This window comes from Typopeltis vanoorti, chromosome 1 (genome assembly GCF_054136105.1).
Source record: "Typopeltis vanoorti isolate ZY-2024b chromosome 1, IOZ_Tvanoo_1.0, whole genome shotgun sequence".
Lineage (NCBI taxonomy): Eukaryota > Metazoa > Arthropoda > Arachnida > Uropygi > Thelyphonidae > Typopeltis > Typopeltis vanoorti.
This window is the reverse complement of record NC_143549.1, coordinates 163,233,811-163,255,595: the sequence shown is the minus strand read 5'-3', so window position 1 is coordinate 163,255,595 and position 21,785 is coordinate 163,233,811. Positions and strand designations below refer to the sequence as shown.

The 21,785-nt window shown below is 34.6% G+C and overlaps 1 protein-coding gene across 7 annotated transcripts in view; it reads left to right on the top strand.

The window, feature by feature from the left end:
- Window positions 1-21,785, top strand: part of LOC150110591 (kinesin-like protein KIF14) — a 716,770-nt gene that overhangs the window by 274,041 nt on the left and 420,944 nt on the right. For all 7 annotated transcript variants that reach the window (XM_090399877.1, XM_090399854.1, XM_090399845.1 and 4 more), the window contains one exon: window positions 7,601-7,703. In XM_090399877.1, the coding sequence (XP_090256003.1) occupies window positions 7,601-7,703 (103 nt within the window). The remainder of the gene's footprint in view (window positions 1-7,600; window positions 7,704-21,785) is intronic.

The window sequence follows — 21,785 nt, the reverse complement described above, 5'->3', positions numbered from 1 at the left end:
GATAATTTTTAATTCGCTTCAAAGTAGAAAATGATCTTTCCCCACTACAATTGGTGCAAGCAATACTTGAATATAATCGTACAGCTGTTGTTATATTGGGGAATGTGCATTTGATTTGCGACTCGATTATTGTTTTTAGAATGTGTTCAGCTTTTGATAGTGCCTCATTGGTTAATAAATTTGTGCTTAAAATGCAAACATTCTTCAACTAATCCTTTTTCAAAATCAATTATATATTCATTATATAAAGAAGTTTCCTTTTCGCAAATGATCGCTTCGTCACAATTTTCTAAATTGATTAAAAATCCAAATTTGGAGGCTATATGATCATATGCAGATTTCCTTTTGCTTATTTCTGCTAAAAGTGTATCGATAATTACATAGAAAGTATTGATACAGAAATCTGTATTCTTATCTTATTAAATTAATGAGCATTATAAAATTTTAATTTAAATATCATATAAACATAATAAAAATCATCATTTTGTACTCAAAATTGTATAATTTAGAAAGTGTTTAAAAATTAAAAACTATTAATAAGCACTTATAATTGAAAAAGTTTTATTATTGTCATGTGTAATTTTGAAAATAATTCTCTTAATTATTATTGAATGTTATATCTTATAAATGTTATACACAAACACGATGTCAATGTATTTATAATAATCACAATTCACAAATAGTCAAGTATTCACAACACACTACAATATATTCTTAAAGGTGAACATAATTTGAAATATTAACAAGAGAGAAACCAGAAGCAATATTAATATTGAATTATGATAATTGTAAAATGAATGCACTACTTAAGCATGCTGACTTCAGACTACGCTCATTTCTGACTATAAATACATCTATATAATAAAATGCCAGTGGTGCAGCCGAAAATGAAATTGTATATTTTGTCAGCAATTTTTAAAATAAATATAAATTCTTTTATTTAGAAAAGCCATCAAGCAATTGTTAAGATTAAAAATGTTATTGAAAATATTATTAATAATTTGCTTAGTTAGCTGTATAAAAAATCCTAATAATATTTTTGTTTAATTTTGATGACATTTCAAATTAAATAGAGATTTTTGTGTCCAAAATTAAAAAAACAAAAACATTTCAACATACTCAGTTCTTAAGTGCCCTTTGATCAATGGTGTACCTGGGCTATGGTCCATTTAGCCCAATGGATAACGAGGCCCTGCACATTGCATACACAATAAGTGAACCAACTAAAGCTGTTTAGTGAATTATCTTTTGCTGGATTTCAAACCATCCACTTAAGAGCACAGCTACTGGTTACTGTACAAATATGATGATGAGTAAATGAAACAGTTCAACTTGTAATGTACAAAAGACCTGAAGTCCTAATTTGGTGTACTTTAATGTTGTGCAGCTATTAGGTGGTTGATCTTAAGATGACTGTCTCCTAAATATCTGGCAGATTAATGCAGCTGTATTTTTGTTGATGTTAGGAGAGTACTTTATAGCCATTGCTTTCTTAAAATAAACTGACTTATAATGACTTGTGTGCTGTATAGGTTCACACAGAGTGAGATGGTTTCTTCCATCTAAGTCTGTGTGAAGGGTCATCCAGAGCATTTTCTGCCAGTTCTGACTTGCAGTAATATTGGCAGTAAATGCATTTCTTATGTCTTTCCTGTCTGTCCATAATTGGCCATGTTGCAATCACAGGACACCTCATACATCATAAATATTAAATATAACCTTCACACCACATTCAAGAGCCACACTTCAAATTACCCCCTGATCTGCTCTTCTAAGGACAAACTCCATCTTCTCTCACAGCCTGGTGTGTATGAAGTGTCCTGTGATTACATGATCTAGTATGGGCAGTCATGAAGATAAGTTAACATTCACCTCGGAAAACACAAGAAATACATTTGCTAGTATCATGATGGCAATTCAGGATAGGCAGACCATTCATTGAACCCCCTCTCCTACTTAACACAAGATTAAATGAGAGAACAACCAATATATTATATAGAAGTTTTTGTGAGTCAGATAGACTATTTTTAGAGTTGGTAATGGCTATGAAGCACTCTATTGATCTCAACAAGTATTCATTTGCATTAATTTGCTAAAATTTTAGGTAGAGTCATCTTTAGATCAACCTACCAGCTGTTAGGTTGAACTTCATCTGCCAAATTGTCTGTTACAATTTGAAATATTGCATTTGTATCGTAACTAGTAATTGTGCTCTAAAGATTCTGGTTTGAAACTCCAGAAAAATACAAGCTAGTTAATAAATATATTTGATTTATTGTTTTTTTGTATTTTAATACTGTGAAAAGAAATGAACATATTTAACTAATCTTTATCAATATTTTTTTTTTCAAATTAGTACACCACTACCACTTGTATTAGCTGTCTTCATTTTAGTTCTGGCATTGTGTATTCATTGGTTTTATTTTTAACCCAAATCTATCCACATATTCTGTAGATTAACTATGGAGATTACAGTTAATATTTCCTGCTTTCATGCCTGTATTCATAGTTTGTCTTTTTATTTCACTAGATCATTGCTTCCCAAACTTCTGGATGTCAGGGGCCCCCTTTGCAAAAATTAAAATATTTCACGGCCCCCCTCAAAAAAAATCGTAATAGAGAGAGATATTATTATAATATTTATTGTATTTATATTCAATACAAAACATACTCAGCGAATATTGCTAAAATCAAATGCATATATTACATTTTTTGCCTCTTACCGTTTGGTTCTGAAGACGATGCGGGCTGTTCTGGTAAAATATGAAATACTGTCCTTTTTTTGAGTCTGTTTCTGCTTCTTCTGATTGTTTACGGGATTTTTTTATTTTTATTTTTTATCAGCCACTTATCCACCTCAGGGTTAAATTTTTTAACATAGAATAGATCAAATAATATCACCACTTACCGATACTGGCACACCACAGACTAATAACATGAAATTAGTGAATATTACCTGAATAAGGGAATCCCTGGACCAGGAACATTTTTCTCTTTTGTGACTTTTCTCCTTTTACAGTAATTAAGCCTAATGCGAAACAGATAGCAAAGGCAGGTTACTAAAAAGTGCATATGATTGGTGCGGTATTAACAAAAGATCGCGTAACCGAAAGATAAAAGCATAGCTGACAATTGAGTTGAAATGCTAACTCTCTTCAACCGAATTCCATATGTGAAACTGCCATAACATTCATTATGTATATATATTACTTAGTTTTAGCACTTTACGAATTTTAACATGTTCGGTTGAATTTTATTGCTGCCTTGGGAAATCGAACTCACACACATCTAATTAATAACAATAGTTTTTAGTTAGATACTGTGTTTGCCCATGCAACATATGGTTTTGTTTCAGTCTATACAGCATAGTTTCTGTATGAGGGGACATGTGATTCGTTAATTAGTGTTTTTATCCCAGTTGTCTCTAATTGCACTATTTGTTGAGAAATATATTACACAGACTCCTCATACCTTATTCACTGGAATAATAAAAGTACTTGTTTTTATTACCTCTGCAGTATAGTGGCTGTTAGGGAGGGCATGTTGTTTACCACTGCAAGCGATCATGTTGGAGGCTTAATGGATTTTTTACAACACTCAAAAAGAATTAAAATAGAATTTAATACTTCCTATATTTCGTCCTAGTCACTAGGACATCTACGGGGATTACAAAAACAGTTAATGTAACATGCACACAAATAATAAACAATACTGAGCCCAACCATGTGGGTGACACTAAAGTAGTCCTGTCTAGTTGGAGCGCCCACTAAGGGCAGTAGTAGGTGGCCTGGAATGTAAGGTGGGACCTCTGGTGATGAGTGTTTCCCAAATCTTCGGAAGCTTAATACAACCGCATTTATTCAGATTTAGTTGGTTTTTGAGAGCTGCTGCTGCTTCCAAGAAAAGTCTCTCTTTCTTGAATTTGCTGTGGTGGAGCATGGTGGTTTTCTTCCAAGATATCCTGTGGGTGGTATCCAAAACATGGTCAGCCAAGCCTGAATGGCCATAGTTGTGTTTGCAGATGTAAGACTTGTGTTCCTCTAAGTGGATGGATGCTGATCTGCCTGTCTGTCCAAAGTACGCCAGCTTACAGGAACAGGGTACTTTGTAAACTCCAGGCAGGCAGAGAGAGAGAGAGGAGGGAGCTGATCTTTCGTAGAATGGATAAGGGTAGCAAGTTTGTGGTGGGGCTTATATGCTGTGTGTAGGTTGTACTTTTTTAGTATCTTGGCTATTTTTTCGGATGTGCCACGGATGTAGGGTATGGTGATGGCATTTTTAAATTCTTGTTGATGAGATGGACGGGGATTGGGAGGGGATTTGATTATTTTTTTGATACTGTGATCACTGTAGCCATTGGAGAGGAAAGTGTAGTGTATGTGGTTAAGCTCAGTAGTGAGGGCGGAAGGGTAAGCAATTGTTCTTTTCCTTTTCCATAGTAAACTGGATTCTTGGATGTAGGCTATTGAGATGACTAAGGAAGGAGTCTAACGTGTCTGGGCCATGAGGCCAAATAGAGAACACATCATCTACATATCTTAGCCAGATAGAAGGTTTGAGTGGGGCTGAGTCAATGGCTCGTTTTTCGAAATCTTCCATATAGAAATTGGCAAGGGGGGGGGAACCCATGGAGGTTCCCTCTATCTGCTTGTAGATTTTGTTCTTCCAAGAGAAATACCCAGAGTTAATGGCAAAGGAAAGGAGATCTAAGATGTTGGGGGGGGGGGGGAAACATTTTCTAAGAGAGATAAGGTGTCAGTTAAGGGACACCTTAGTCACACGCCTGCCTAATGATACACTTGCCTTCACTGTATACAGAACCCCCCCCACACACACACACAGGCAGATACATTCACAAACTCTCCAACCACCACCCCTCTCAACAATTTGGCATTATTAAAACTCTTACCAAGAGAGCCCACAATCTTTGTTCCAGTGGAACCGCCCTCACTACTGAGCTTAACCACATACACAACACTTTCCTCTCCAATGGCTACAGTGATCACAGTATCAAAAAAATAATGAACTCTCCCCCCCATTCCCCGTCCTTCTCGTCAACAAGAATTTAAAAATGCCATCACCATACCCTACATCCGTGGCACATCCGAAAAAATAGCCAAGATACTAAAAAAGTACAACCTATACACAGCATAAAGCCCCACCACAAACTTGCTACCCTTATCCGTTCTACGAAAGATCAGCTCCCTCCTCTCTCTCTCTGCCTGGAGTTTACAAAGTACCCTGTTCCTGTAAGCTGGCGTACTTTGGACAGACAGGCAGATCAGCATCCATCCGCTTAGAGGAACACAAGTCTTACATCTGCAAACACAACTATGGCCATTCAGGCTTGGCTGACCATGTTTTGGATACCACCCACAGGATATCTTGGAAGAAAACCACCATGCTCCACCACAGCAAATTCAAGAAAGAGAGACTTTTCTTGGAAGCAGCAGCAGCTCTCAAAAATCAACCAAATCTGAATAAATACGGGTTGTATTAAGCTTTTGAAGATTTGGGAAACACTCATCACCAGAGGTCCCACCTTACATTCCAGGCCACCTACTACTGCCCTTAGAGGGTGCTCCAACTAGATAGGACTTTAGTGTCACCCACGTGGTTGGGCTCAGTATTGTTTATTATTTGTGTGTATGTTACATTAACTGTTTTTGTAATCCCCGTAGATGTCCTAGTGACTAGGACGAAATATAGGAAGTATTAAATTCTATTTTAATTCTTTTTGAATGTTGTAAAAAATCCATTAAGCCTCCAACATGATGTCCTCACAGCACTTAAGCCCCTACACACGAACACTGCAAGCGAGTTACTATCTCATGAACTTGTTTAAGCTTTTTTTCATGTGTGAAGTATATGCAAAACTTTTATTGGTAACAGAAAACTAGCTCGGAAGACAGTGATAATATAAAATGAGTTTTGATATGTATATAAAGTCAATGTCAACAGTCCCTGATTAGGAACGCGTGATGAAAGGGACAGGAAGATTTGGAGCTTCCCTGGAGAGCATTTGAAGTAAAGACAATTAACCACTGCTTTGAAATGAAACATGTGAATAAGCAATATTTACTAATATTCATTAAGCGCCGAAATACTCAGGAAGCAAAGTTTGTGAACCAACACCAATGTGTGAATTTTTCCATTAAAATATAAAAAATAACAAAAAAGAAATAATAAATAATAGTTAAATACATTTCTTTTAAAATAAAAAAATCTACTTAGTCTTAAAGCATTTTAAATTTGTTTTCATTATTTCACCCCCTCCTCAGCAAAACCTATGGCTCCATAGGGGGCTGCAGCCCACAGTTTGGGAAGCACTGCACTAGATGATATAGACATCTTGTTCTTAGAGACCAACCATAGATTTTTTTTTACCTGTTCCGCTTGAAGTCTCTAGTAAGTATGTTGGTGATTCTTACACTGGGCTTTAAAATTGAGTTACTACCTAAAAACATTCAAACACATCACCATACAAGTATTCAAAGATGTAATGAAACTTTTCTGTTCTCCAACCAATTGGTTAGAGAATAGAAATGCTATCCACTCAACTAATCAGGCCTGAAGGATGGGTAAAGAAACCTGAAGGTATAATTTATTCATAAATAATTGGAATTTAATATTCATAAAGAAATAATAAATAATAGTTAAATACATTTCTTTTAAAATAAAAAAATCTACTTAGTCTTAAAGCATTTTAAATTTGTTTTCATTATTTCACCCCCTCCTCAGCAAAACCTATGGCTCCATAGGGGGCTGCAGCCCACAGTTTGGGAAGCACTGCACTAGATGATATAGACATCTTGTTCTTAGAGACCAACCATAGATTTTTTTTTACCTGTTCCGCTTGAAGTCTCTAGTAAGTATGTTGGTGATTCTTACACTGGGCTTTAAAATTGAGTTACTACCTAAAAACATTCAAACACATCACCATACAAGTATTCAAAGATGTAATGAAACTTTTCTGTTCTCCAACCAATTGGTTAGAGAATAGAAATGCTATCCACTCAACTAATCAGGCCTGAAGGATGGGTAAAGAAACCTGAAGGTATAATTTATTCATAAATAATTGGAATTTAATATTCATTTGAGTAATGTTTAATATTGCTTTTCTTAAAATGAGCCATTTTACTAGATTTAAATTTACCTGCTTTTTATATATTACATTCCTTTGAGTTCTTTGTTTACATTAAACATCAGTAATTAATAAGCCATTATATTGCTTTATATGTGATATTTAATACATCATTATTTTTGTGTTTTAATGATTTTCCTCTCTTAAAACTATATCATTTCACTATCTACTAAACATTGATTTTTTTGATATTTCTTGACTATGTATTTTAAAATAAAAGTTCTATTCTTCTTCTGTTTGTTTTGTATTTAATTGCAATTTCAATTTTCACTTAGAAGAATCCATTACTCCACTTTCTTGAAGTGCATTGTTTCAAAAAAACTTGATTAAAATGTTTTGATTATGGAAATTTAGTTAAGGAGTTTACTGAACTATAATATAATTTCATTGTAATAACTAATTTTGTTTTTTAAACAGAAGGATGTAATATGTATACATGTATTTCATTTCCTGTAGTACCTTCATAAACAAATCAGGATTTGTTACTGTTATGCCTGAGGAAAATGCTGACATTTATATTAATGGTCAACTTGTAAAGGAGCCTACTATTATCCATGATGTAAGTCTAACACATCTGTTAGGGATCATTAAAAAATAATATATATATATTAGTTCTAATAAAGCAAATCTATATTTTCTTCAATACAGACCTAGTTTGATAATAAACAGTTACCTAGCCAGCAAGTATTTCTACCCAAATATCAGTAGCTTTATCATAGTTATCGGTTCAAAAAATCAACATAAAATGCAATAGAGATTATTGTACAATGTGAGATTCATTAAAAAAAATATTAAAAATATAAATGAGAGAAAAAATATCAAATATTTTGGACATTGAAGATCTGCTTGTGCAAAGATAGGTTAGATATAAAAGCCAAGTCAAGAGAAAAATTGGTACCTTTAGACCTTTATCTTTAATACCACATTTTGCATATCCTGCTGAAATGATTCCATTAATCCATCTAATTTCTACCTGATTTATCTTCCTGACCAAAAACTTATTATGCTCATGTAATTCTTACCTTAAAATCTTCTTTAATATCCCCCCACCTTTACCCCCAAAAAAGAATGACTGATATCAACCATCAAACTATTTGCTCTGACTTCACTATGCACAAAAATAATGGAAAATGTCATCTGCTTCATCATTTGGAGACACTCATAAATTGCTTAGTGATCACCAATATGGATTTTTGCCACCCTTGGTGCAAAAATTGCCTTGGTTTCATGGCAAATCTCTTTGCTAATCTCACTCACTTTGGACACATGCCAGGGAAAAGTTTGGAGAAACACAAGTGATCTATTTCTTGATATTTTTAACACATTTGATCAAGTCAAGAATCATGGTTTTCTTATCAAGCTACCATCTTCTGTCATCTTCTACTTCCATTTGTGAATAGATTTTTCAGCTTCCTCTACAGTTGGATTAATGGTCATGGTGGATAGTTTCTTCCTTTCATCAGCAATCTTATCTCTATCTATTCTAGTTCATAGATTTGCTGATGGCAGTATTCTTCATCATTTTCATTTTGATAATATGAAAAATCGTTATTGTATTTGCAAGAGAGCAATTCCCTTAAATTAAAATCCTTCTCTGACTGATTCCTTCCAGTTGCTTTCTCATAGATGCTCTATGCCCTGGGTGATGTTCCACTGAAGTGGCCACTTCCATTCCTCCACTTTCTTCTATGAACACGAACAGCTGTTGATCAACTCCCATATATTGGTCAGCTTTGAACTTCACGAATCATTCACTACACATCTGTTCTTTGAAATAATCATCCACATACTGTTTTCCATGATTACCTATGATTACAACCCTCTGGGTTGTAATCATAGGTAAAAGGACTTTTCATACGTCTTAGGACCTCTGCTGTGTTGATGGTTGTTTTGAGATATGCCTATCTCATAAGCATTTCCTCAGTGACTCTTATTGATCAGACAAAATTTGTCTCTTGAAGGGGGGAAAAATGTGCATGGGGTCAGTAATTTAATGTTGACAACAGAAGGGAGGAGGTGCACACAAAACATTCTCACATTTGGGACCATTTGGTTTAGAATCAGCTCTAGTTAAAAAGGCATGAAAAGTTTTAAAATACATGGAGAAAAGAATAAATCTATTATTTTCTTCATTATACACACAACCTGAAATTCAGAATGAATCTTGGAATGAAAACTCATAGATAAACCCTAGTGTCAAGAACAAAATGACCCAGTTTATTATTATTTTTTTTTACACCCTCCGTGGGGTCAGCAGACTCAACATGGAAAGTTCATTTAACTGACAACATATTTATGATACTAAATCTTAAAATCCTTAACACTCCTTGCATTAACAACATATTCTGGTAATGTGTTCCATTCACTGACGATTCTCCATGTAAAAAATCTTCTCCTCACTCCTTCTCCTCTTCATTACACTTACATAACTTCCTAGGATGGCCTCTAGTTCTTCTTCTTCCCATCTCGCCTTCTACTCTTCATAATCCCCTCTGGATTAATCTGATAAAATTCTCTAATTAATGGCTCTATCGTATCATCTCTTTTCCTCCTATCCACCAAACTCTGCAATCCCACATTTCTTCAACCTCTCTCCATAAAACTCCAAAGTCCTGATATTGTCTTAGTCACTCATCTCTGGACTCTCTAGTGTTTCCACATCGCATTGAAAATCAGGTGACCAAATCTGAGAATAGTCCAAGTCTGGTCTGACCATTGTTTATACAGTGGTACAACCACTTCATTATCCTTATATGTTACTGTTAACCATCACTCTCGAATCTCCTCTACTTCCTTCAGTATAGTCACCATCAATACAGTAAAGAGCTGTGTATTTCTGCATTTTGGAATGCAGAAATACATGGACTTCTCATAAGTCTTAGGACCTCTGCTGTGCTAATATTTTTTAATAGTTTTAATATTAATAACTGCAGTACCTTGCAGTTATTAATATTAAAACTACAATCCAACTCCTTTGCCCAAGTCAAAAGTCTATTTAAATCTTCCTGAAGGGAATTAATATCAGCAGACCTCCATGTCATTCTCCCCAACTTTGTGTCATCAGCAAACAATCGAAGATCCCAAGTCAGTTCCACATGACATATCATTTACAAACAAGTTAAACAGCAGGGACCAAGAACATGACCTGGGCATGCCACTGATTACCCTCCTCTTATGAGACATTGCTCCATCATATCCAACTTGCTGGTATCATTCAGAGAGCCAATCTCCAATCCATCTAACCAATATTATTATTATTATTACATGACACTTCCAGAGAGTCCAAAGACTCATTGAGGGAGGGCACCTACTTTACAGCTCTCTACCACTCAATCCACCAACTAATGAACCGCAACTACACCAACGGCATCTACTGCCTGCCACCACCATTAGTATTTTCACAGACAATCACAAACATCCATGCCCATAGCAGGATTCGAACCCATAGTCTTTTGGTTGGAGAGCGGATACACTAACCACTTGGCCAACCAGGCTAGCTCTCTCTATTCTCATTGTCTGCAGTTTGTATACCAAGTTATCATGTAGCAATCTATTATATTCACAGTAATTATCATACACAGTAATATTCTTGGGCTTTTACAAAGCCCAAGAATATTACTGTGTATGATGCTCTTTTATCTAACACACTCATTACCTTGTCATAAAATGCAAGTAAATTGCTAAAACAAGACCTACCTTTTACAGATCCATACTGATCATCATAAAGAATACTGTCCATCAACACAATCTTGTATTCTATTCCCAACCAATCTATACAACACCTTGACAACAATCTTAACTGCAGTTGTCAAGGTGTTTAGCATCAGTCTATAATTAGACTGATGCTATATACATTGTCTATAATTAGACTGATTCTGAACACCTTGACTAGACTGGTCTATAATTAGAAATTTCTGTCCTAGAACCTTACTTGTGGAGTCATACTGTTTTGCCTTTCCATTCCTCAGGAACCCTACTCACCGCCAGACTTTCATTAAACAACCAGGTCAAGGGCATTGCTGTTGTGCACATTCCTTTAAGAATGTGTAGCAATGTGTCATCCATTTCCACAGCCTTGTTAACATCTAACCCAATTAACACCCAATATACCTCTGACTTCACTTCCACTTTCACTTCCAATTCTCCTTATACTTGCCTCCTTTCTATATATTACATGCATCATTTTTACACCAGTATGATATACACTAATAAGGTGCTCAATCAGTAATTCCACTATTTCCTTTGCAATGATCACTCTACTGTCATACCATGACTATCCATTAGTGTCAACCTGCCATAATTATTCTTTCTTTTGCTTGCCATATAGTGGAAAAATTCTCCTGAATTAACCTTGGCCTGACTAGCTAATTTACTCTCATACTACACTTTGTCTTTCTTTCTTTACCATGCTCATCACCTTCCTAGCCTGAACTTTACTCTTCATGGATCTGACACCAGCAACTGTCTTGTACCTCCTCCATAGTATTTTCTTTTCCAACGGAGCTTTCTTGATTTCACTGTTCATCTATTTCACTCTTACTCTATTTACTCACTTAATATACATTGTATACATTGTTTGTATCAGATTCTGCCATATGAATTTCCAAGCGCTGTCGCCGTCGTTTCTGCTCAGCTCATCTACCCAATGTACTGATGCTAAATTGACTACCCTAATCACCTGCTTTATGCTTCCACATATATCCATTTTTGATTCCTTTTCTTGTTTCGTCACTTCCCAAACAAGTATACCTCATGATCACTCTCACCAACCAGCAGCAGTGTTAATACCTCATTAACAACTGTGCCTTGTGAAGTTATCACCAAATCCTAAACATTAAAGCATCTAGTTGCTTCAATCACATGCTGCTTAAGATATTTATCTTTCAAAAATTCAACAAACTCACTTCTTGTTCCCATACACTATCTCCTCCTTCCATTCTATATTCCTGTAATTAGTCTCTCGTCTTCACCTTCTTTATACATGACTGACCAATTTGCCTAAACATTTCACAATCAGTATTCTCTACATTTCCTGGCCTATAACAGCATCCTATCAGATACATGTATACTAGCCGTTGATTTCAACTTCACATCACACAATGTACAGTCAACTTCCATGCTTTGTGGATACATTTCCTTTGCAATCATCAACAGCATCCCCCCCCCCCTTCTCTATTCACCTTCCCATCCTTCTGGAAAATTATATATCCTTCTATTTTTATTCCATGCATCACATCCTCCCCAGACAACCAAGTTTCACTTATACCAATTATCACTGAGCATACTGACTCAATCAATTAACAAACTCAGCTCTCTTATTTTGAATATTCCTTACATTTGTGTACAAACACAACAACAGTGTTCTCCCCAGAAATATTTACCAGCCGGATGGAATGAAGCATTAGCTGGGCATACAAAAATTTTGAATGAGTTAATAAAGACCCTTTTTCATAACAAATTAAAATAGTAATTTTATTAGAAATCACTTCAAACAAGGATAATATTTTATATAATAATTATAACAAGACTAGGATTTTTCTTATTTTCTCATTCACAGCTTAAAATTCTATACATTAATTCTTCTCTTCTTAGAAGCCCAGTTGTCAGCAGCTTTTTTTTTGTAATTAAAATCTGTTGGATCTGGTCCCTCCAGTGAAATCAGCATCAGATTATTTAGCGTGTTCTGATTGATGTGATTCCTCATACAGGTTTTTATCCTTTTTAATGCAGAGAAACCCCTTTCATATTCAGCTGTGCTCACAGCTGAATATGAAACACCAGTCCAACAGCTAGTTTTGCTAAATTTGGAAAAGACTCTTTGAGCTCAGATGTTGTTGCTAATTTCAGCAGTATTTGTCTTGAATCTAGATTTTTGCATGACTGTCCATTAATAATTTTTGATGCAACTGCCCATTCTAGTTTGGTACTTTCATAGTTTAAAAGTGCCAGACTTCCATTTCTAGAATAATAATCAAAAAGAATCTCAGAAGCCTCACGTTGATCATGACTTTCTGCATTGAAAAGTCTTGAAAAGCAGGAAATGATTGGCATATCTGGAAATCATGCTTTTAGGTGTTTATTAACTGTGCCTATGTATTTATCATATATTGTAGTCTTAAACATAATAACATTAGAATCTGACTAATTGAAGGTCTGACCATTCACCTGAAAGATGCTGATGAAGATTTTGAAAATGACTGCCAGAAGTGTCTTTCAATTCCATGATGGATAGTTTTCTGGCTTCTAAGACTGGCTCTATTTCAGTTAAGTCAACATTTTGCCTTTGCCATGATCTAGACAAGTTAGATAAATGCAGTAACACATCTGAAAGCATCTTTAGTGAAGCTATGAAATTGTATATTCTGATATATTTACTTAAACCTTCAGCTGCGATATAATTTTGTTTGGTGGCCTCTCTTTCCAATGCAACTATAACACTCACCATGCATTCTCTTAGAGACTGTATTGCAGAATCATGAGACAGCCATCTAGTGTCACTAGCCATTTTAAGTTTAATCTGATAACTGCTCAGTATATTTTGGATTTGGGTTAAACCAGCCATCCTGACTGCAGCATTTTGGAAGAAGAAGAAAAACAATTGCCTTAAGATATCATTAAACATGACTAAATAAGGCACTTCAGCAGCTGCTTGGGCACTAGCAAGAAGAGCCAGTCAGTGGTTTACACAATGACAGTTGACCATGAGTCCATCTGTTTTATCTTTGAGCAGTTTTGCAACTCCCTTTTTGCTTTCCAATCATGACAGCTGCTCCATCAGATCCAAGGCCCACCAGATTACAAGTTTTTAAGCCTAGACTGTCAAGGGTTTCGATTACTTTGTTAGTTATAGTCTCAACTTTGCCATCAATGATATTGCAAGTTGATATAAAACTAACCCTGACCTCTTTTCTAAGTTGACAAACATATTTAATGTTCACAATCAGCTCTTTTAAAACTGAGATGTCTGTAGTTTCATCACATAAAACACTGAAATAATCTGCAGAATGTATATTTTTCTATTTCAGATCTAATTTCTGATGCTAAAATATCAACCAACTCTTGCATTATTCAGGAACAGCTTTGCAATGCTCAAACAATTTTTCAAATAATGTAGTATGCGATAACTCATTTTTCGCTAAATAATACATGAATCTTAAAGCTCCCAGAAAAGCATCTCTCTGCAAGTTATTCAAAATTGAAATTGATTTATCAATTTGCCCTATTCCAGTTTCTTCTAGTATACATTTTGGAAAAGACTCTTTGAGCTCAGATGTTGTTATTAATTTTCATTTGTTGCCATGAACAAGACTTCTTTTTGAAGTCTTGTTCATGGCAACATGCATGCCATAGTTAACCAAGTCACTTATTTGTTTGTGGGTCGTCTCTTTCCATATTTCATACATGTGGAACACATCATTCCATTATCTTTCACTATTAACCAATGGAATTTTTTAAACCACTCACTATTAATACCCCATTAGCGGTGTTTAGACACACATTTTACATTTGAAAGAGACTCAGCAGAATTCGACGATTCTGTTGTTGGCTTGGTGTCTTCACTGCTGTGCTTAGCGGTTTCACCTTTCTTAAGATAACTTAAGAGTGTGGTTTTCTGACTTGACTTTTTACTCATTATGGAGTAATTTAATAAATACAAAATATTTTTGTTATTAAATTAATCAGAACGAATCACTGAATTGTGCACTGACAGTAATAACCGAGATACATGACGTGCATTATGTCGCAATTTTACTATTTATAAGTATTAGTTACTAGGAATGGGAATTGGTATCGCTCGAGACTGACATTATAGTCCTTGAGAGTTTTGAGAATTCCTTGAGATCACAACTATATTCAATGTGTAGGCCTATTTTCTTTTACAAAATAAAATATTAAATACTTGACTCACAATCTCTGGACAAAAACCATTATTAAGAAAAATAAATGTAGATTTTTAACATTGATTTTGCCTTCAATTCGAATTCATTCAATTTTCACAATTTCTTTCTTTCAAACATTAAAATTGTCTCTTTCGTAAAAGATCTTCTTTGCAATCGATACTGTTGTATTCGAGTTCCCGATTTTTGTCTTCTTCTGCATACGGATAGATGTGCATAAAAGTGAATATCCGAAGCTCTCGAGATTGGCTTGCAATGCAAGAAATTGAGCTGGTCTCATGAGTATCGTGACTCTCTGGTTCGATTTCTCATTACTATTAATTAAAAAATGTTTTAAATTATTTTTCCATTCTTGCTCATTATTTAGCCATGTCAGTTCACAACATTAATTAGCCTGTGCGGTCAGTAAAACCAGCCAGGTAGTTTGCCCATTCAAAAGGTCCCGGGGAGAACATAGATGTAGTATGTGGTAACTCATTTTTTGCTAGTCAATACATAGATCTTAAAGCTCCCAGAAAAGCATCTCTCTGCAAGTTATTCAAAATTGAAATTGATTTTTCAATTTTCCCTATTCCAGTTTCTTCTAGTATCCGTTTTTCAATTATATCTGAACAAGAATCAGTGTGTAACGTGCTTTGTTCATGGTCAACCAAGCTTTCTTTTCGAAGTCTTGTGTGCATGGCATGTGGCTTAGTTATCCAAGTCACTTCCTTGTTTGTGGGTTGTCTCTTTCCCTATTTCATTCATGTGGAACACTTCATTCCATTATCTTTCACCACTAACGAATGGAATTTTTTAAACCACTCACTGTTAATACCTGATAAGCGGTATTTAGATGCACATTTTACATTTGAAAGAGACTGCAGAAATCAATGATTCTGTTGTTGGTTTGGTGTCTTTGCTATTATGCTTATCAGTTTCATCTTTCTTAAAATAACTTAAGAGTGTGGTTTTCTGACTTGACTTTTTACTCATTATGGGGTAATTTAATAAATACAAAATATCATTGTTATTAAACTAATCAGAACAAATCACCGAATTGTGTGCACTGACAGTAATACCCGAGACACACAACGCATGATATGTTGCAATTTTACTATTTATAAGTTATTATATTTACGGCTATTTTGCCTGCTTCTGTTTAGTGCCCCTGTTTAAATGTCATTAGCTTTTTACTCACGGATTCTTAGGGCATTGTAGATGTATATTTACTAATAAATATATGTAGCATAAAGGAAGAGAAATTTTCACATACCTCTTTCCTGGGTGTTGTGGCTTCTCTGGGTATTTATAAGTATAAATTACTAGGAATGGGAATTGGTATCACTCAAGACTGATGTCATAGTCCTCAAAAGTTTTGAGAATTCCCTGAGATCACAACTATATTTGATGCGCAGGCCTATTTTCTTTTACAAAGTAAAATATTAAATACTTGACTCACGATCTTCGGACAAAAACCATTATTAAAAAAATAAATGTGGATTTTTAACATCGATTTTGGCCTTTGATTCAAATTCGCTCAATTTTCACAACATATTTCTTTCGAACATCAAAATTATGTCTCTTTCGTCAAGGATCTTCTATGCAACCGATACTGTTGTATTCGAGATCCCGATTTTTGTCGTCTTCTGCGTACGAATTGGTGTGCATCAAAGTAAATATCCGAAGCTCTTGAGACTGTCAACTGTACCATTTTGTTATAGATTTGATCTCTGATACCAATTGTTATAAAGAGGGGGATTATTTATTAATTTATTTATTATCAATCCTCATTTGTTATGAGATTTTCTCTATAACAATTATTTCTATTTTCGAGTGTTTTTATTTATATGCACAAGGGTTCAATTCTGATTGGTGCAATTGGTGCCTTTTAACTGTTTCTTTCAGAATCTGAAAAATCACAGACCCAAGACCAAATACAAAATATACATATTTAATAAAAACAAAAATAATATATACACTTCAAATAAAATTACACAACTAACTAAAAAATTAACTGGATCCAAAATCTTTTAAAATAAACTTACACTTTAGAGATCACCCATTCTCTGACGCATTTTATTACTCGTTTGTTTAACATATACTTAATCACATCTGCTAGACTAAACACCTTGTTTACACAATAGAAAATGTTCATAGTCAGTTTCTTTGTTAAGGCCTTTTTCTGAAGGTATAAGATTCTCTTCTTTTTCCATAGAATCCTTTCTCATACCCCCCCCCCCCCCCCCTTATGTAGCACATATTATTCCTCCTGACTCTGAAGTAAGATATTCTGAATTCAGCGAAGTACAAGTACTCTTACCTCATGCAGTTCAATTTTTGTACCAGTAAAAAAAGTTTCTTCTACTGCTTTATCTAAGTTGCTAAATTCCGTCTCCTTTTCCAGTAGAAATAACAGATAGATCCGGCGTCCTTATAACAGATGAAATTTTCAATCAGGGTTTCCTCGAACATTCTTATATAGAGCGTCAATATTTTATTTACATCTTAACTCCTCCACTTTAAAGGCTCGCAATTCTACATTCCTTTTTCGGAATCTTTTATTAATATGCTCCCCGACTGTCACATAAAAACTTAATTTCCTAAGAACAAAATTTTGCCGGCCTGCATTCTTAAACTTCCATTAGTTCTCTCGTTTATCCTCTGTTACTTCGATACCGAACACTCTCTTGTTGTTTTCGTTACCTCGATACTGAGTGCTCTTCTAATCAGCTGTCAATCACCCATCAAACTCCTCGGTGAGCATGCACACTCCATGAAAGTGGCAAGCAACAAGTTATGTATAATGGCTGATGTGTCGTCTCCGTTAGCATTACGAGAATGTCTTTACAAAACACGGCACTTAATAATTTTAAACCACAATAATATTTCTGAAAGTAATACAACTATCCAAATCTAGTAAGTACATCATTTTTTTTTAAATGCTTCATTTTGACAAAATAACATCAATAACGTGCATATCGCAAGTGCCGACAATGCGTGTTATGAAACCAAAACTAATAATGTACTAACATAAACAATTTGTAAAAATATTTGGAATTTTAAATTATGACTATTTTTACAGGTGTGTGTCAAAGTGAATATCCGAAGCTCTCAAGATTAGCTTGCAATGCAAGAAATTGAGCTGGTCTTAAGAATAACGAGACTCTCTCTGGTTCGATTTCTCATCACTATTAATTAAAATGTCTTAAATTATTTTTCCATTCTTGCTCATTATTTAGGCATGTCAATTCACATCATTAATTAGCTGTGCAGTCAGTAAAACCGGCCAGGTGGTTTGCCATTCAAAAGGTCCTGGGGAGAACATAGAACAATCCTTGTGTCTATGAGGCCTTCTACCAGCACCAACATTCTCTATTCTAGCTGCTGTACCACACCTCTCTCTCCAATATGAACCCTCTTGTTTCCATGATCCTGACTCTGATTTCCTTCATACCTGCTCATCCTCACTGTTATGCATTCCATCACCTTGTGCTGCTGCAACCACATCTTCAACCTTGTGTCCATCTTGCTCCTGTCATACAGTCCGTTCAGCTATACTGTCCTCTCAAGTAAACTCTGATCATTAACTTCTTGATTCTGTGCATTCACAGAAAACAGTAGTCTTTGTCTATATTTATAATAATTCATGCTTTAGTCCTGAGATAAAATCTGATACCCAGAATTTACAGTATGCACAAATACATAATTATTATTGCTTGCCATAATAACAGTGCCACTTATCACTTGGAGGTGACATGCATGTGGCCTGCATCAAGGGCTAAATTTATAGCACAGGAAGTGTTTGCTCTTCCACACTGGCCATTTCCTGGTTTTGTTGTTGCTATTCTATGTATTATTTGCATCCGCAGGTAATCGATTCAATTTTATATTACACACACACACACACACACACACAATACTGATGCATTTTTCCTGTAGATAGTTGGAAAACAAATGTTCCCATTTGTTTTCCAAGTTTATTATAAACTGAATATTTTCTTTCTGGGAAAATGTAACTTTCCGAGAAGGATCAATAGTAGATATAATATTAATCTTTCTGATAATATTATATCTACTATACAATACCAAATAGTAGATATTGTCCACAGTGTCATAATAGTATCATTCAACACTTAAAAGGCAGTACTGACACAGCTTTCTTCTTTTCTCCAAGTATTTGTGAAGATAGTTATTTATTTTGTTTCCAATCCATTTCTGCTATAAGAATTTTTAGAAATGAATGAAAATATTAATAGCAAGTGAGTGGAAGATATTAATAAAGGTATATTCATTTTGTTTCATAGTTGCAGAAGAAAAGAAGAGTTTTAAATTACAGAAAAATTGAGGAAAGAATAGTGGCTATGCTGTGACATAAGTTACAGTAGCAAAAGGCAACAGTGGCAAGGTTAATATCAGTTATATTGTGTATCTACATTTCAAACTGTATTAGTGCAGCATCCAGTTAGGCTAGACATTGGTTATGCAGACAGTCCAGAACACATCAAGATAAAGGATTTGGACTGGGGACATCACCAAATGAATCTGTTGTTTGATGGATGAAAAATTTGCAAAATGGTCAGAACACTATGTCCGATGTATCTCTCAGCGATTGCCTCACTGTTGAGGAGTAGAATGTGCAAATTTTTGCCTCGATACTGAAAATGAACACAAGGTGGACATATTGCTAAGTTTTTCAGCACTGTCTCTAACCTAGGCTGCATTGCAGATAACATTTTTTTCAGTTAGTCACTCTGTCCTCTGTTGTACGTCTGTGTCCTTATGTTTAAACATTCATTCTTGAGAATCTCTTGTACATCTGCGGATCTTAGTTTTGCTTAATGACACCATTCTTTATTACTAATTGTTCTGTTTTATTTATGTAAAAAAACAATTCCTTTTTTTTTTTTACTATAATTGTTTTTCCCAGATGAACTTTTTCTCTCATGCAATAAAATTTTTTTTAAAGTTAACAGTGTATTAACTGCATTTGCTCTCTTGTCATTTTGCATATTATGTAAAAAAACACAGTCACCTCTGTACTATGAGACTGGCCAGCTCTTCTTTAGTTCACAATCTCTATTGATGTATTGCATTGCAACAGGAATTGAACTGAAGATTTTCCAACCAAAGAATATCAATTCTGCTGATCACACTGTCTTCATATTGGAGCCTTACATTGGAATTAAGATTACAGTTATACTTAGCATGCAAAATGCCTTTTTACAAAATTGAAACATTTTATTATATTAGTTTTTTTGTCACAGAATACATGATTCTGTGACAAAATACTGCTGGATATCATAGTGAAAAAATTCCAGGTGTTGCAAGTCAATGGGACTCTGTCACAACAATAACAAAATATTCTAGACCAGTGTTTCTCAACCTATGGTCTGTGGACCACCAGCGGTCTGTGACGATTGGGCAGGTGGTCCACAGGCAGACTTAAATTAAACAAATGAATATATATATATATATATATATATATATATATTTTAAGTATCCAAACAGAACAAATTAAAATTAAATAAGTAAGTAAAAATTATTGAAATGTTGAAACAAATAGCTGCAGAATGTTCATGGAATGAACATTCTGCCGCTATTTGAGTGACGAGTAATAAAAGGGGTGAAGTGAACAGCAATATGGTTGTATTGCTTCTGCCTTCCCGTTGCTGTTTTGTCAGATTTGAAGTAAACGTGTTATCCACATTTCAACCTCCTTCAACTAAGGCTCAGTATATCTTCAGAAGTACTAAGTGATACTTGGACAGAGTGTCTCATGAGTTAACCCCAGTATTTTATATTTTTCGGAAACATTTTTTAATAATGAAAAAGTGGCTTAGAACTAGGACTTTGAAAAGCAAAGCAAATGAAATGGGTAATGCTAACCCTAAAAGTAGAAGAAACAAGCAGTTCAAAGAAAAAAATCGAGTAGAAAATATAATAGTTCATATTTGGAATTCATGTTTACTTGGTGTGGAGATGAAAGTGAACAGAAACCTCAATGTGTTTCATGTTATGAAGTGTTTTCGAATGAGTGCATGAAACCTGCGAAACTCCAGCATTTAGAAACTAAACATTGTGATGCGAAAAATAAGCCAATTTTTTTCAGCGATGCTTAGGGACATCATTAAATCATGGGAAAGATATAATTATTTTTCTTTCCCACGTTAAATAAAAGGTTATTTGCTCTTGCAATGAATAATACACCTTTTGCTCTTCATTCTGAAATTTGCTGGCTTTCCAGTGACAAAGTACTAACAAGGTTATTTCAATTAAGGCACGAAGTTTTATTGTATGTAAATGAATGTAATTCTGATTTTGCATCACTACTTGTTGAAGCATGGTTATCAACACTATCCTGTCTTTCAGACTTTTTTTTTTTTTTTTTTTGAAATTAAATGAACTAAATCTCTTCCTTCAGAGAAATTCTTTAAATGTACTTGATGCCTATGACTAGTTATGTAAGACAGACAAATTGCACCTTTTCCAACATTGGAATCCTTTTTAGTGGAAAATGATGTTTTTGTTGATTCTGAGTTTCTGGAAAGGGTTTGTGACCACCTCAAAACTCTGAAACAGAATTTTGAAACATATTTTCCAAATTACTTTTATAAGAAATTTCTGTGGGTTCCCGATCCATTTCAAACTTACTCATGAGAACCTTTCGTTATAGAAAAAAAGAACAGTTTATTGAGCTTTCAAGTGACAGTGGGCTTAAAATGCAATTCCATGATATTGGTTTGCCTCGATTCTGAATCTCG